The 16221-nt window shown below is 38.7% G+C and overlaps 1 protein-coding gene across 1 annotated transcript in view; it reads left to right on the forward strand.

The window, feature by feature from the left end:
* Positions 1 to 16221, forward strand: part of PCNX2 (pecanex 2) — a 156460-nt gene that overhangs the window by 35513 nt on the left and 104726 nt on the right. Inside the window, exons 9-13 of the mRNA XM_051614230.1 lie at positions 2382 to 2517; positions 5660 to 5802; positions 7138 to 7291; positions 7390 to 7422; positions 13843 to 14014. Of these exons, the coding sequence (XP_051470190.1) occupies positions 2382 to 2517; positions 5660 to 5802; positions 7138 to 7291; positions 7390 to 7422; positions 13843 to 14014 (638 nt within the window). The remainder of the gene's footprint in view (positions 1 to 2381; positions 2518 to 5659; positions 5803 to 7137; positions 7292 to 7389; positions 7423 to 13842; positions 14015 to 16221) is intronic.

A 16221-nucleotide genomic window follows, 5' to 3' on the forward strand; every position in this document is an offset into this window, starting at 1 on the left:
GGCATCTTTTGGCTTTTCAGTTATCTTCAAGTCTGGTGGGAGATGATCTGACCTCCTGAGTTTATTCTTGGAAGAGGTCTTATGAGTAAAATAATTTTGATTTCTGAGAACTGATAGAGCAGAGTTTCAGGGGAATGTTTTGGCCTATCTATCTGTGCTTCTGCCATTTCCATTTTTGGTAAATATGGGATAAAAGACATGGCCCAAGCTAGAAATACTCTTAACATCACCCAGCTAAGAAAGACAGCTAAGGATGCAGGAAGTTATTGGAGATGAACTATTCACTTAGGAAAGCATGAGCAGCCACTGTTCTGTTCCCCTGCTGTTTTGCTGGGTCACCTTTTAGGCAGGAATTCCCAGGGTAGTGTTCCTGCATACCTTGGGATATTATTATCTTTTTCCTGGTGTGAATAGAGAGTCCCAGTGTTGCACCCACAATGGCAAGGAACAGGACAGCTCATTCAGAGGAAACAAACAAACAAAAAATCCATTGCCTTCCTTCAATCTGGACTGGGTTGTCCTTGGGTAGAGCAGTTCAGAACATGCAAAAGGTATGGCTGTCATCTGTAGTCATTAACTGTGTGAATCTTCATCCTGGGGGGCATGCCTCTAGCCTTGCTTCCCTTTCTGCCTGCCTAAATCTGTTAATTGAGATCCAGGATCTTGGATCTGTTCCTGTTCCGTCTTTACTCTTTTGTTACTGACTTCTGACACGGTGCTACACCAGACCCACAAAGGAGACCCATTCTCGTAGAGGGCTGGGGTATCAAGTGAGTTGCATTGGACTGTGTCCTCATTTCCTAGTACTATCAAAAGGGAACATGATGGCTGTCCTGATTCTGTGGAGCAGGTCATGCTTCTGCTTGTAGCAGAAGGAGTGGGGAGTGCAGAGCGACCCATTAAGGTTATGAACATGGGGTGCTCTTGGTTCTACACAGCTGACAGCTCTGCTGGAGTAGCAGGTAGTGAATATCAGATCTGGGATCAAAGCCTGATAGCAGTCAAGGTCTTGAAAAAACTGAACTATGTGACTCAGAGACTAGAGGTAGGATGGCTGCTCTGGTGACATCCTGGGGCTTCTGGTATTCCTGTTGGTGCAGGCAAAGCTAGAAAGTTCTGGCAGGGAGAAGGAGAGTGTGTGATTTTCAAGCTGCTGGTGCGGCTCTTCAGCCCTGCTTCTAAGTAATCCAGACACTGAACCTTATCTCAGCACAGCACTAGGCACTGCAGCTGAAGTGGGCAGCCAGTTATGTGCAGGACACCCCAGGGCTGTAGCAAGGGTTATGTGACATGCCTTGGGAACTGGTGCCCAAAGGCGAGGAAGGTTGAGTTCACTAGTATTAATAAGGTGGCTTGAAGGTAGGCATAGGGTGTACAAGATTAGAGTTTTGTTCTTGGCCTTACAACAGACTTCCTGGCTGAATCTAGACAGACTGTTTTAGTTTCTTCCTGCTTGTCTTCCCCTTATGGAAAACAGAACAGTAGGGATTGGCTACCTTGCATGAGCACTGCGGTGCTATTACCTCATGCAGTATGAAAGTAATAAGAGCCTAAGGCAGGTGTCTAGAGGCAGGGGAGTAATGAGCTCAGAGCAGGGCACCCAATGTATAAACCCCATTTAGAAGAGAATAAGCAAGAAGTATTCAAAATAGATATTTTCCTCAGGGAACAAAGATTTCATTTCAATGTAGTTCTTCCTGAGACTTAGTCATGTCATGGTAGCACACCAACAGGTATTGCTGTAGGTGCAGAAGTTTCCTCAAGGAAACTATTTAAGTGCTGTATCTACAACATAAAGCGGGGGGGGGGAGGGAAAGCATCTTACTCAGTTACCTCCCAGAGGGAGTTTATGCTCAGTATGGTAGCCTTATGGGAATTAACTCATGTGTTGTTGTTACCCTGCTAGAGCAGAAGGAAGTTCTTGTAGCCTGTAGGGTAAATTAGTACTTGCCAAGTTCAGTGCAGGTGAGGTTAGACTAGCTTGGTACCTAAGTGAAGTTGTTTGCAAGCTAACCCAGGATCTCTTCAGTAGCTACTCTGCAGTTTTGCTCTGTAGATATGCCACTGTTGACCTGAACTATTGTCAATGGACAGAAAAAGGCACTTCCCTGAAGTGTGATAGATTGTAGATGCTCATCTTAGGATGATAAAAAATATGATACGGAAGTATCTGTTTTTCAGCTGTGGATGTAGTATAGACCACGTGTAACTAAATTTGGATGTTACCTGCTTTATGGGCCTGGGCTAGATTTCAGGTATGGAGTTGAAAGGTTCCATGTCCTGTGAGCCAACCGGCAGGCTTCCTCCTGTAATGTTTGAGAAATACTAGGAAAATAAAGCTTCTTAAAACAGTCTTTTTCCTTTCTCCCCTCTGTACACAGCGAAATACAGTTCAGCTCCTCTAGTACTACCACTTCAGAGAGCCAAGAACCATCTTCAGGGGATCAAGCAGCGAGTGCACTTCAGCAGCAGCTCCTACTGATGGTGGCACGAAGGACCCTTTCAGAAAACCCACGGGTACATTGTAATATCTCAGCTTCTAGCATTTTGATAAACTGCTTTATAAACAAATTCTGCCAGTTTGTTCCTGAGACAGTTTTGTTGATTTCCTATCCTACGTTGCCGGGTACTGCTTATGTGGGAGAAGATGTATTTTATGTTGATGGATGCAATTCAGCTACTTCCTACTGACACTGCAGTAGTGTCGTAAGGGAGTATTTAAAGACTCCATCACCTAAAAGGTTGATCTTCTATCTTCAGTCTTACTTCATTTGAAAGAAAGAGGACACAGCTGTTAGGATTTTAGACACACCACTAGATTTTTATAGAATGAAGGGTTTATTACAGATTCATTACTATCCTAAAACCTCATGTTTGATTTCACTTTTCTGAATCGGGTAACAAGACTTCTGGATGTCTGTTGTTGGAATGTCAAAGCCACCTCCTCAATGCAGCTGGTAAAAGGAAAAGGCTTTCAATTTGTATGATAATATGTGGACATACTTGAACTTTACAGTGTTTGGGGTCTATGACCAATGGCTTAAGGCTGTAATCTGTTTTTGCAATTCCTCTTCTAATACCTTTAACCTTCTCTTTTCTTCCTTGGCAAATTCAAGTTTGATATTTATGTATAACCTTAAAATGTCATTTAATTATCTCTCATCTTAGATTTTGCACAGGACCTTAAATCTAGAAGCAGGTATTTTAAATTAAAAATCAGGAAGTTGTTCTGAATTTTGTATTTCAGATGTGGACAGTCTTTCATCTAAAGGCTCAGATTTTTTCCAGATACTTATCTTGTAAACTGCCTGTAAATTAGAGAACAATTATGGCTTCCCCCCCGACTCCCTCCTCTTCCATGAAAACTACACCATTGAGAAGTAAGGTGGATTGCTCAAGATCACATAGCAAGTTTATAACAAGGCCAGGCAGTAATTTCAGAATCTCCTGGTTTCTGAAATTTATTTATTAAAAATGAAATTCTGAGCCTCTATAAGTCAGTAAAAGCTTTGTCATTGATTTCAATGAAGCTAGGGTTTCAAGCTGTCTCAGAAACCATATAAATTTATGAATTTTTATAAGCCCTTTTTTTGATAGGAGGCACAACTAGACTTTGTGACTTGCTCAGAGCTAGTAAGAGAATTTCCCAAAAGCAGCTTCAAAATCTGACTCCAGCCCAAGTACTGCAAGCCTCATATAATAATGGACTTCATCCAAATGTTACAGTTTCTCTGGAGCCAAAATGTTAATTTATGCACTCAGGTAAAGACATTGTTAAGCTGTTCTGAGGATCGAACAATCAGATTCTCAAGTGTTCTTAATAGACTCTTCACCACCATTTTGCTTTCTTTTATTTAGTTACAGTGAGCAATCTAGAGTAGATGAGTGAAGTTAATGATTGCAGTTGATTTGAGTTTCAAATTACTTTCTGTTGGGAAATAGGACTCAAGAGAAATAAATCCGTGCCAGTATTAGCAACTGTAATTTTTTATTAATTTTTTGTTTAAAAATGCCCCAAGTCCAAAAGTAAATGACTTTTAAAAGTTATAATAGAAACATTAAAATTTGGAGTACTTAAGCTACTTTTAGATGTTAAAATCAGTGCGGTGAAAGGATGGCAGTCTCACAGCTTTTAAATTGCTTGGAATTGTTAGTAACTGAAAAAATGCTGAACAGCCCAGCATCCCCTGGCATGTTTGAATGCTCAGAAACCCAAGTGAGTTATTGTCTGGTGCTAATAGTGGCTGAGCTACCCAGCACTGCGTGGCTGTACACTTTAGTCAATTGAAGGCATGAGATAAAATGCATAAACTTGATTTTTATTTTTCCCCAAAGCTTAAGCTAGCCTGTTTTACTTTACATTTGCTAGCAGACTGCGGTTATCAATGAGTTGGTTCCCAGCTGACATGCAGCAATACATTAAATTACATATAAACTATATGTAAAATTCCTTTTCCTGAAAAGTGAAGATTAGAAATTATTCCATTAATCTGAGAGAAGATGTAACAATTCCTTTATGCAAGTAAGTAGGCAGGTTTATAAGTGTGTTTTTCTCACAGTTACAATTCAAGAAGGTGGTTGGTTATTTCACACAGAAATACTTCTTTTTTACTAGGAAACTTAATCTAATACAAATAATTCTAATGTAAATATTGCCTAGAGTTCCATAATTGATAGATATATTATTTCATGTTGATTGTCTTTAACAATGAGGCAGCTAGAAGGAGTTTGAAAAATATTAGGCTTCACACTGATTAGAAATCTCAGACAAATTATTCTTGAAAGAAAAAGTGATTTTTTGGTTGTTTTGTTTTTTCCACCCCTAAAATCAATTATTGGTGTACTTTGGAAAGAAATCGCTACTTTGCAGGGTGGTTTTTTTTATCTGTTGTTGAGCTTTGTAGACTTTGATGGTCTTTAGATAAGCTTCCCTCTCCACAAGTGGTGGTGAAGGAGTGCATGTGTAGAATTGGAAAACTGAAATGCTGTAATTCAAACACAGGCAAGTTTCTTCTTGCCTTAAAATGTGGCAAAAGTAATATTAAAGAGGAAGGATTTATGATTGGAATAGTAAGATGAGAGACTCTTAAATTAGTGATGTTTGTCATTTGTGCTTGTTTACAATTATTTTTTTTCTCCTCTTGTGGTTCTTGAGGATGCACACCTGATGGGGAATTAGCAGCATCCCAGGAAAGATAAGCAAAGCTGTGTACTGTAAGGAGAGGTGATAAGTCATACCTCTAGGCCTTCAAGCCTGCTTGTTTTTTTGGTTAAAAACAAGGATTTGTCCTATCATGTGTGGTTTTGCATTGTGCTGTAATTAGCCTGACACATGGAAAAATCTTCAAAAAGAAGTTTTAGATAAGAAGTGGATTGGAACTAAAAAATAAAAATGAATATTATGTTTAAAACGTGTTATCGCTGCTGAGGTCCACAAGTCGTATAGCTTCTGTCCATCTGCAAGAACTAAGCTGGTGTGATATCTTTGCTTCTAATTTAAAATTAAGAAAAGAGATTCTCCCTCTATCCCTTTTAGAAAAAAATAATAATAATCTGAAACTTCCATGTAATTTGGCCTTTTAAACCCCTGTTTTGCTGGCAGCCATATGTCAATGTGAAAGTGTTTGAGATATATCTGGTTTGTTTGTTTTTTTTAAAGCAACCCAGCCAGGACCCTGAGGATTCTTCATGCTCTTCAGCACAGCGGAAGCTGAACAGGCAGTTTTATAGATTTATTATATTCCCTGGCAAATGGATTAAAGTCTGGTATGATCGGCTTGCCTTGTTGGCACTGTTGGACAGGTAAGCTTTTTTAAAATGCAACAGTATGTAGTGTGACAGTGTGTGGCTCCACATGTATAGAGCAATGCGGGTGACTAGAGAACGAAAAAATGAGCATTTTGTTAGTGTCTTAGTTGAGTAGATAGATGCTTGTTTGCTTTAAGGTTAAGAAAATGTTTTTCTTCAGAATTAGTTTTGCTGCTTCTCAGTACCATTTGACTTCAGGCAGAGACTTTGATTTGTGTAAACACCAGGCCTGCAGAATATTCTTTCTTTGACTCTCAGCTGTTGGATCCAATGGTTCTGAGCTTTCTGATGAGAAAATCAGTGTTTTGTGCAAAAATGCAGAAGCGCAAGTGTCCCAGGGTGTTGTAAGCCAAGTACTCCACTCTTAAAAAATAATAATAATTAAAAAATATTTAAAAAATTATAGAATGAATATTCAGCAGGGGATCTTTCAGCTTCTCCCTGTTCCAGTTCAGTTTTATTTGTTTAGAGAAAATTTCTTGGCATCTCTTCTTTTTCTGATCCCTCAGTTTCACTCTTCAGGCAGTGCCCTTTGCTATGAGACCTCACATGGTAATTTGCCAGACTACTAAGAGCTTCAGACGTGTTAACCTACATATCTCATGGCTGCTGGCTCTCCTATCTCTGTTTTTGGGTTGATGCAATGCCATATATGTTAATATGGGCTCCACAACAGAAATTTCAGATGACAGTTTTACATGCTGCAGAAATCAGGCTGTACAGTCAGGGAGCTTAGGTCCAGAGCAGACACTTACTTATCTGTGGCTTCTTATCTCTGTGTTTCAATTGCATGGAAAGCATCTGCTGATAAACCCTTTTTGTTATAGGCTGAATATTAACACTGGGGTTTTTTTAATCTCATCTTCCATGTCCTACTAGAACAGATAAAATGAATAAAACATCAGATGACAAATTTGGTCTTTCATCTAATTCTTTGTTGTCAGATGTGTTTTTTCCTTAAATGAATGCCTTATTCCTCATTTAAAAGCATTTGGAGTTTTTATGCTTGGTTGTTTTTTATAAACATACACTTGCTACATTCAAATCAGCTCCACTGTGGAATTCTGTTTGGGAAGTGAGATAGAAGGGTAGCGGACTTGGGATGCACAAGCCTTTTTTCTATACATTTTAGCTATTACAGTGTATAAGGTTTTTGTCACGGAGGTGAAGTGCCATTGAACATGGAAATGTAATTTTGGGAGCAAAACCTCAGATTCTGAAAATTCAGGTAGCTCCAGCACTGACAGTTCATACCAGCTGCAGATTGACCTGCCTTGTTCTAATGAATAAATGAATAAATATATTTACTTAACACTTTTATTCACATAGGACAGAAGATATAAAGGAGAATGTATTTGCTGTCCTTCTAGTAGTTCTTGTTTCACTCCTTGGATTCCTAACGCTGAATCAAGGCTTCTGTAAGGACATTTGGGTTCTGTTGTTCTGTCTGGTGATGGCCAGCTGCCAGTATTCGCTCCTAAAGGTAGGACACAAGTTCATGTCCAATTGCTGAATTATTTTCTGAGTTCTATGAAGACAAAATCCTGTAAGCAAACTTTTATTTTTCTGTTTTGTTTTCAGAGTGTTCAGCCGGATCCTGCTTCACCAATACATGTAAGTCTGGGCCAGTATAACAAGTCTTTCTCCTTTATTATCCCTTGCATACTTGAAACAGTTGACTCTTCAGTGAAACACAGGTGTAAGTAGTTTGCTGTTCCAGGTGGTTTATGAAAATGAGCAAGATGTTGTCTGTGATTTTGAGATTTTGTACTACATTTGTTTAATTTTAAGCTATTTGAATTTATCACTGCTATTAGAAAAGTGCTTTAAGCTAAAACATGCAGTAAAAACAAATGCATCTGGATAAGTTTGCTGAAATTCAATTCTCTGGCATCAAAAAAGCTTTTTCCTTCTAGAAACAGTGGCTGAAAACATCAGAATTTCCAGATTAGCACCTTAGTCATCAATCAGTTGGGGCTTTAATTTTTTTATTTATTTTTTTTTTTAGATTGGGTGTTAATTTTTTATTTTTTTGAAATCTGGTATTGCAGATATATTTCTCAATAGTTTTATTTGCTCATCAAATGGCACATGCATCTTCCCTTTGTTATAATATGGCCAGATCTGTAAGTGAATACACACTGTCAGGTTCTTTGCTGGTTGCTGCTTGTCAAGTACATCTGGGAAACTGAATCCTGACAGTGACAACCACCTTGCAAGGAAACAATTCTTACCCCAGTCTGTCCTCATTGTAGGACTGGTTTAGGAGCATCGTCTGTCCTACAACTGCAGCCTGACCCCTCCACCTGTCATGGTGTCTCAGTAGTTTTGATTGGTGTTCCTTGGAAGATACTCTCGTAGCAGCTAGGTCCCTTGCTTGCTTTTACACCATCTCCTTCCTCATATTTCTTAGCACATTTCAGTGTTTTCAAGGACCCTCTCTCTTCCCTCAGAACTCAAAACCAGCATCTTCAAAACTGCAGGTTTGCTGGATAAGTTCCCTTTGGCAGGAAGCAATTGTTTTTGTCAGTTTAGAGTCTAGAAACACAGGCTGAACTTGAAATTGAGGTTCGCTGAGAAATTGAGGTTCAGCATATTTCACTGAGATGGATTTCAGAAGATTCTTAGTTTCCTTTCCATATCACTTATTATGGGGTGAACTTATGGTATTGTTGTTTGTAATGCATTCACAGGAATTACTGTCTGCATAAAAAGTAGGGAGGGCTAATCAACAGCAACTTACAATTGTAGGGTGATGTATTTTATACATTAAAGAAATATTTCTATCTCAGTAAAAAGCTGAGTCTTTTGAGGACTAAAATAATATAAAAATATTATTAAACCTTATTTATTAATAATATCATTGTGTTATTAATATAAAAATACAAAATATTTAAATAATAATTAAATAATTAAATATTAAAATACTATTAGTTATTATATTAAAATAATATTTCCCAGTTCAACTAGCATGTGTCTAGACATAATGTGAACTGTAGCCAAATAGTTTGTGTAATAGTAATGTGTACATCTGTTTAAAGTGGGTGGCAAATATTTTAATCAAAACTCTATTAGAAACCTATCTAGCCCATATTTTTCTGCAGTATTAAAATAGCTAATGAAGTTTAAAGAGAATATTTTTGTGCAGAATCTGCATTTGCATTTCAGACTCCCACAATACAAGCGCTACTCACCATGTAGTATTCTGTGTGTCATACAGCTGTCTACCAAAGTAACAATAGGTGTTTCCCATCTTCTATATACTTTTCTGGAACATTGTTTATCAATAGTATATTCTTGCAAACTTTGGAGCGCCGTATGAACTCCATTGGAAATAAAATTTTAAAAGTTTTTCCACAGAGGGTTGTAAAGGTGGGAGGCATTATAGATCAAGTTAAACCAGAAGATTAGCTGCTGGATAAAAAAAATGGTCAGATGGCCAGGTCCAAAGAGTTGTGTTGAACGGAGCTGAATCCAGTTGGCAGCCAGTCACAAATGGTGTTCCCCAAAGCTCAGTGCTGGGCTTGCTCCTGTTTCACATCTTTATTGATGATTTGGATGAGGGGATCGAGTGCACCCCCAGTAAGTTTGCAGATGGCACTAAGCTGGGTGAGAGTGTCGATCCGCTTGAGGGCGGGGAGGCCCTGCAGATGGGGGTGTAGGGCTGATGGTTGGACCTGATGATCTTGGAGATCTTTTCCAACCGTAATGATACTGTGATTCTGTGATTTTTAGCACAACATGTATTTGTAAGGGCTTGCTTGAGCTAGTAAGCACCTCAACAGATCAGACAAGAAGGCAAGAAAAGATACTCCATGTGCTGTCTCATAATTCATGATTACTACATTAAAATCAAAGAGAAGAACATTTATTGATGTTAATGTAAGGATTCAGAACAGCAGAGGGATTAAAGAATAATCAGTATTGTGTCCATGAATGAAAATGCAGATAAGATTTTTCAGTGTGAAACAAACCATCACAAGCCACAGAGTTGCACACTGAATTGGTTTCTATTCCTGGATCCATGAGTAGCTGCTAATGCCTTATGTTATCCATAGCTGCCAAGGAGGTTCTAAACTTCTTCCCTATCTCTCACATGCAGACTTTGTTACTGTCTGATGTGACTTTGTCATCTCTAGCTTATACTGTTTTGAAAAAGTCTGCTGTAAAGAGACCGTCCAGCGAATTCAGAAGGCACAGTGCCTAGGGATGCAGGTAGCTTTTGTTCTCAGCTCCTTCTGAGTGCCAGTGTGTTCACTTCGTAGTGTTGAAGAAGAGCTTTCTGAATAAAGCCTGTAAAGTCTGGTAGTCTGGTGCAATTTTAATGGAGATAAGATTATTTCTTAGCCCATACCATGCTGTGACACCTCTGGTCTCTGAGTTGAACACTGTGTATTGTTTGTATACTGTCATTGTGGTAAGGGATGAGTTTCAGTATATAGAGAAGCACCTATCTAACTCAGCATGTTTTGAATTTTATAATAATTTATACTAGTTTTATTGAACCATGTTAATAGTTCTGTTTTGATCAGCTTTGCTTAAGTTGGAGCTCACCAGGTTCTACAGCTACTGCTGGCTACTGACAGATACAGCTGCAGGTTTAGTGCTGTTGCCTGCTACAGGATGAGAGCCTAATTTTCCTGTCAGCCCATGCTTTTGCCTTTCCAGTTCTGGTCCATTGGGAGCTGGTGGCCTTTATTTGCTGTTCACACAAAGGCATGTGGTTCTGGGATGGTGAAATTTGGGAAGAACCTCTTTACTGGAATGGTGGAGAGAAGAAAATAAAGTCCATCCCAAGTGTGAGTTGTATCAGTTCATTAACAGCAGAATATAAAAGAGGTGCCAGTGGCTGCGGGGTATTAAATTCAGAGGTCCAAGAGATCTTTGCATTGCAAGGTTTTAGACAAGTGGCTTTGAAGAGTTTCTTGGTGTTGGTTAGAGGCAGCAGCAGATTGGGCAATAAATGCTGTGTCTGGAGTAAATGGCTACACAGCAGATCATGAGAGCTTGTCTGTAAATCCCTTATAAGACACCTGTATAGATCAGAACCTAACTCAGGTTAACAAAGGCATTTGAGGTTTGAAAGGTTGCAGTCACGCTCTTAAGATTTATAGAATTGCTTGCATACCTTCCTTGTCTTGGTTCCACCAGTTGACAAAGCAGACAGCTAACTCTTGCTGGGTAGCTACCATACACAGTTTAATAAATCCCACAAGGCACTCAAAAAGTATTTTTAATTTTTCTCTGTAAGCTTTTCTGTAGCACTGAGCACACACACACTTTTCTTTATATAAAGCCTGCTGTCTTTTTCGTCTTGCATGGCTGTATCCTCAAACCATAATTAGATGTTTCTGAAGTTTCCCCATCAAAGTGCTTTGCAGTCAAAAAAGCTGTTTTACTAAATGGATGTGAAATTATTCTAACTTTGCTGAAAATCTTTATATTTTTATCAAAATAGAAGGATGTTTGTAGGATGTGAGTATGTTTCTGAAATATGTTCATGACAAAGACAGACCTGAATAAGTCAATGACACTTTTTGGGCAGGGAAAGGAGCAGTTTTCACTGAATTTTTTATCAGCTGAGAAAAAAAATGGTTGTTCAACAAATTAGATGTAAAATAGAAAAGGAATCCTGCTTCATTATTTAAATTCTTTTGAAGTAGAATGCAGAGTGGAGTAGTTTCACCAAGATGAAATCAGTTTTGCCTGTCAAAATTTGATGAGCTTGTCTAGTAGAAAAAATGGAGTCCTTAATGACTAAAACACCTTGTTGCTAAGTGGCACTGCCACATGCCCATTTTGGTGAAGGACTGCTTAGCTTGGCGTGTCAGTAGTAGGTACAAAAAGGCTTTGCCCTTTTTCTTTCTTTGCTTTCTAAAACTTTAGAAAAAGGGAATGTTATGTCCATCCCCTTGCTGTGGCTTTCAGGAGGTGGTGTAATGTCTTCAGTGATCCTCTCTCTCCTAGAAGGTGTCAGCTGTTGGCCTCAAACCAATCCTGTACCAAATAATCCCCCTTGCAGAAAGAATGTAAATGACTGTGAAACTTGCAGCAGTTCCTCTTTCTTGTCTTACCTGTTCCCCAGATGTGGGGACTGTGGTCTGTGTGGCTCTGGGAAGCTCATTGAGTGTCCCAAGCAGTGTGACAGCTGTGCAGCCTGTGCCCTTCTGAGTGCAGTGCTGCTGCATTGCTTTGTTCTTCTTGATCTGTTAGTAGGGAAGATTTCCTCTTCAAGATTCTGTCTCATTCCCCACTGCCATCTGGAAAATTGGGAAGATGGTCTTTGCTCATATTTTTCAGGCTGTTCAGACAACCTTTGAAAGCTGCTTCTGCAATTCTAACTAGCATTATTACCATTTGCATGGTAAGAGTGATTTATTTAGAAGAGTTAAATATAGAGTGTAAATCTAATTGAGTATGTCAGTGCTCTGCTTGGAACTGAAAGGTGTGTGGAGCTAAACCTCTGGACTTGTAATCATCAACACTGTCTTCCTCAGCTCCTTCAAATAATTACCATGGAAAGATAAAACCCGGGCTCTGTAATTAAAGAGATAAGACAAGGATGTAACATAACAATGAAACAGACTTTATTCTGGCGTGCACATCAGGATATAGATCATGAAACAATTGTTTAGAAGCAATATTTACTGATTTCTTTTCCTAAGGCACAGCTTATATTTAACGTAAATGAACTGAAGTTTAACAACAGCCAGAAAGTATTTTTTAAGTTTTTGTTGTTTGTTTGTGTTTTTTTAAGTCAGATTTTTATCTTTCTAACTCTTCTTTAATTTTTTTTTTTTTTTTATGGACATGTGTACTATTTAAAACAAAACAAAATACTTTACTAAAACTGGAAGTCTGATTAAACACCAGATAGGATTTGATTTGTATTCCACGAATGTGACGTGCATTATAAGCCCACTAGTTCCCTGCCACCTTGTTAGCCAATTGATCCCAAAAGAGAGTACAGATCAGCTAAAAGCAATGCTAACATATGAGCTTGGCTCGCAGCCAAACAAATATGGCCACTGTTTCATATCAGTAAGTAGACTCAAAAAAAAGAAATGGTCTTTTATTATACTCATTTAAATTACATTTTACAAGTAAGAACAGTTTCAGAGCAACAGCTTTTTGCAAGGCAAACCTGAATCCTTGTCACTTTGCTCTTGGCTTTTCTCACTCAGGGAATCTTTTGACTCAGCAGCATTTAAAATACCTTATTTACCCTTAAGCTTGCTACCAGGAGAGCTATTAAGATTTTTCTTAAGTGTTATTCTCCCTGGCCCTCAGCCCCACAGCAGTGTTTTACATGGTTCATTCAAATCAAGCATGTGAGGGGTGTGTATGAAAGGCGTAGAAGGGTCCTTCCACATATTAATTCTTTTGGATCATAATTTCAAAGTAATTCATGAGAGAGACCAGAAACTGCTGAGAAGTGTCACCCCCTCTTACCCCTCAAAGGACATTGGTTTGTTGTCAAGAGGCTGAAATCAACAAAAAAGTCAAATTGAATTGTATTGGGGGAAAAAAAAAAAATCAATGTCCATGCCTCATACTACACCTCGGAGGTGCGCTGTTACTTTTTACTTCCCAGGATGCAGTGTTTCATAAAGTAAAAAAAATAAAATCCAAGCTACCTGAAGCAGACATTCATTAAAATAAAAGTAATTTAGAGAAAAATTGTCTATTGGAAAAAAAGGTTTAGACAGATTGAGATTTTTTTTTTTTCTCTACTGAAAATTATAACTACTGCAATTAGTGTATTATGAAAGGTCCAGAAAGTTCAATTTTCAAAAGCATAAATGATTGCTGGAGTTAGTCTTAACTGCCTTTGGTACCTTTTGAAAGTCTCCTCTGGAGAAGATAAAATACCTTGTAACATTTTTATTACTAATTAGTATGGGTAAGTCATTAAAATACTTTGTTTGACTCCTGACCCTCTCTGCAGTTCAATGCAGGGCATGTAGTAGGAGAGTGAATACAAAATTCAAAAATTCAAACACTGTTTCCTTTTTTTTTTTTTTTTTTTCCCAGGGGCACAATAAGATCATAACCTACAGCAGACCTGTATATTTTTGCGTATTGTGTGGCCTTATTTTGCTGCTAGATGCTGGATCTAAAGACACAAATCCTCCAGTTTACACAATATATGGCTTGAAGCTCTTTTCGCCTAGATCTCTTCAGTCAGCCAGAGACCATGTAATAGGTGAGTCAATATTTTTCTTAGGAGTTTAAAAATGAATTAAGCATTAGCTGGGGAAGCCTGTGCTTTCCCATGTTGGCAATCAAATGCATGTTGTAGAGGCACAACTCTAGTTTAAATTGGTAGAAACATTTGGAATGACCTAAGATGGGTGGGGGGCAGCTGGCAACCTTCCCTCACATGGGAGGAGTTGTTAATGAAATGAGACTCTCAGAAAAATCTCTATAGAAAACTAGCAGTCACTGATGTTATTAGCAAAAGACATCATCTGTGAAATGCAGTTAATCTTTGTAAGGACTTGTCTGTGTGGAGCAGTTACTGCGGAATAAGCTGAGTTTTAAATTTAATGCCTGGAAGCTAATCGGTGCCAAGTCCTCAGGTGGGCATTCTTCCACTCATGAGGAACACACTTTCTCTTGGTTTGGTTTAACCTTGCTGTCCACGTGATGAGTTAGTGTTGAGTGGCCTCTCCACAATAGTTCTTCCAACCTGTTTCCTTCTAGAATCATACCTTCAGGTGGCTGAGGACATTCAGATATTGCCCCAAAACAGGACTGATGGCACTTGTTGTAGGTGGCTGCAGCTTGAAATATCCTATTCTGTCAGGACCCTTCTTCCTGCTTTGTGCTGTCAGTCTTCACTGTGGTGCTGCTCTACTTGTGTTGCAGATTCGGGCACTGAACTGGACTCAGGTCAAGTAGTGCAACACTGTTAGGTATGAAGTAGAAAAGTTAAAGGTTACTGTAAGAGTCATGAAACTTCCCAGGAACTGTGTTGTGGTGTGACAAAGACAGCCCATTGGTTTGTTAATTTCAAACCAGGAAAACCTACTGTAGTAGGGGGAAAACGTTTGTGATACAGAGCAAATGACCTTTGAGGTCTCTGTTCAATTGTGACTATTGTCCATGCTTTTTGCTCTACTCAAGTCAGGCTATTACTGCCTGAAATGCCTGCTATTTTTAGGAAAGCCCTCTGGTCCTTCATATGTGTTCGTTGACTCCCAATCCTTCTCACTAAAAACACGGGAATAATGAAGACCTGCATCTCACTTATTTTCATTAGCTTCTTTCATTACTTTCCTTTGGTCTCATTAAAGTTTCTTCTTATATCTTATTTTCTCTGCCTGTCAAAGGTGAACAGTAAAAATGCTGATAAATAATTCAACAAGAATCTTAAATGACTCTTGGGATAGAGATAAATGAAAAACTATAGCAACCAGTATAAGAAAAAGAAGTGTGGTTATAAATGTGCTAATTTTGTCTGGCCTCAAAAGAGATGGTGGAGCAGGTTCTTGAAACAGCCTGGGGGGAGGTGGGGGAGAGAGAGAGGAAATACATCTCCCCAGTTGGTGTCTGTTTAGCAAGAGAGTGAGAAGAAACCATTTCCATCTGCTTGTCCCCCACTTTTACTTCACCAGCTCTGGGAGCTGGCACCATCTGTGGGTATGTTTGTTCAAGTGATGTTTGGTGCTGAGTTGTGGCAACTCCTTGCTTTGTCTTTATGGGAGTCCCAGCTTCTGGCTGCTATCTGTCACTGCAAGTGTTTACAGTGCCACTACTTCCCTAAGCTATGGCAGTCAGAATCCTCCAGCATCTTGCAACGCTTTGAGAACAGATTCCCTTAGGCACTGAAGGTATAGAGTTGTTTTGAACAGTATTTGTTTTTGGAGGGAAGTTGGTCTCACTGAATACCAACAAAGCGTTGCTATTGTTTTGTGGTTTTGCCCATTTGATAGTTATTTCTGGTATCTTTTTATTGGTTTGTCATCATATGGTGACCTTTTCATTTCTATTTTACTCATCATAGAATCATAGAATGTCTTGGGTTGGAAGGGACCTCTAAAGGTCATCTAGTCCAACCCCCCAACAATAAGCAGACACATCTTCAACTGGATGATGGAAATCACAGAAAGGACTTAGCAAGGAACTAGTGTGATGCTGCACAGCATGCTATGATGAAAGTCTTGAAATAAGGCTATAAAAGAAAATCAGTGGAAATTTGTTAGATGTAACCTGATTACTTAAAAAATGTGTTTTTAACAGGTCCATTTACTTTCAAGCAATCTTTAGCATTCTATTTTCTTTTAAATTGATGATGGTTCTGCTATTGATTTATATTAGTTGGGAGATCATGGTTTTAATTCATGCCTACTGTGGTTTTGAATTCCTTATTTCAATTTACCTTTTTGTTAGATTGGCATACATAGTGCA

The sequence above is a fragment of the Apus apus genome, chromosome 3 (assembly GCF_020740795.1).
Source record: "Apus apus isolate bApuApu2 chromosome 3, bApuApu2.pri.cur, whole genome shotgun sequence".
NCBI lineage: Eukaryota > Metazoa > Chordata > Aves > Apodiformes > Apodidae > Apus > Apus apus.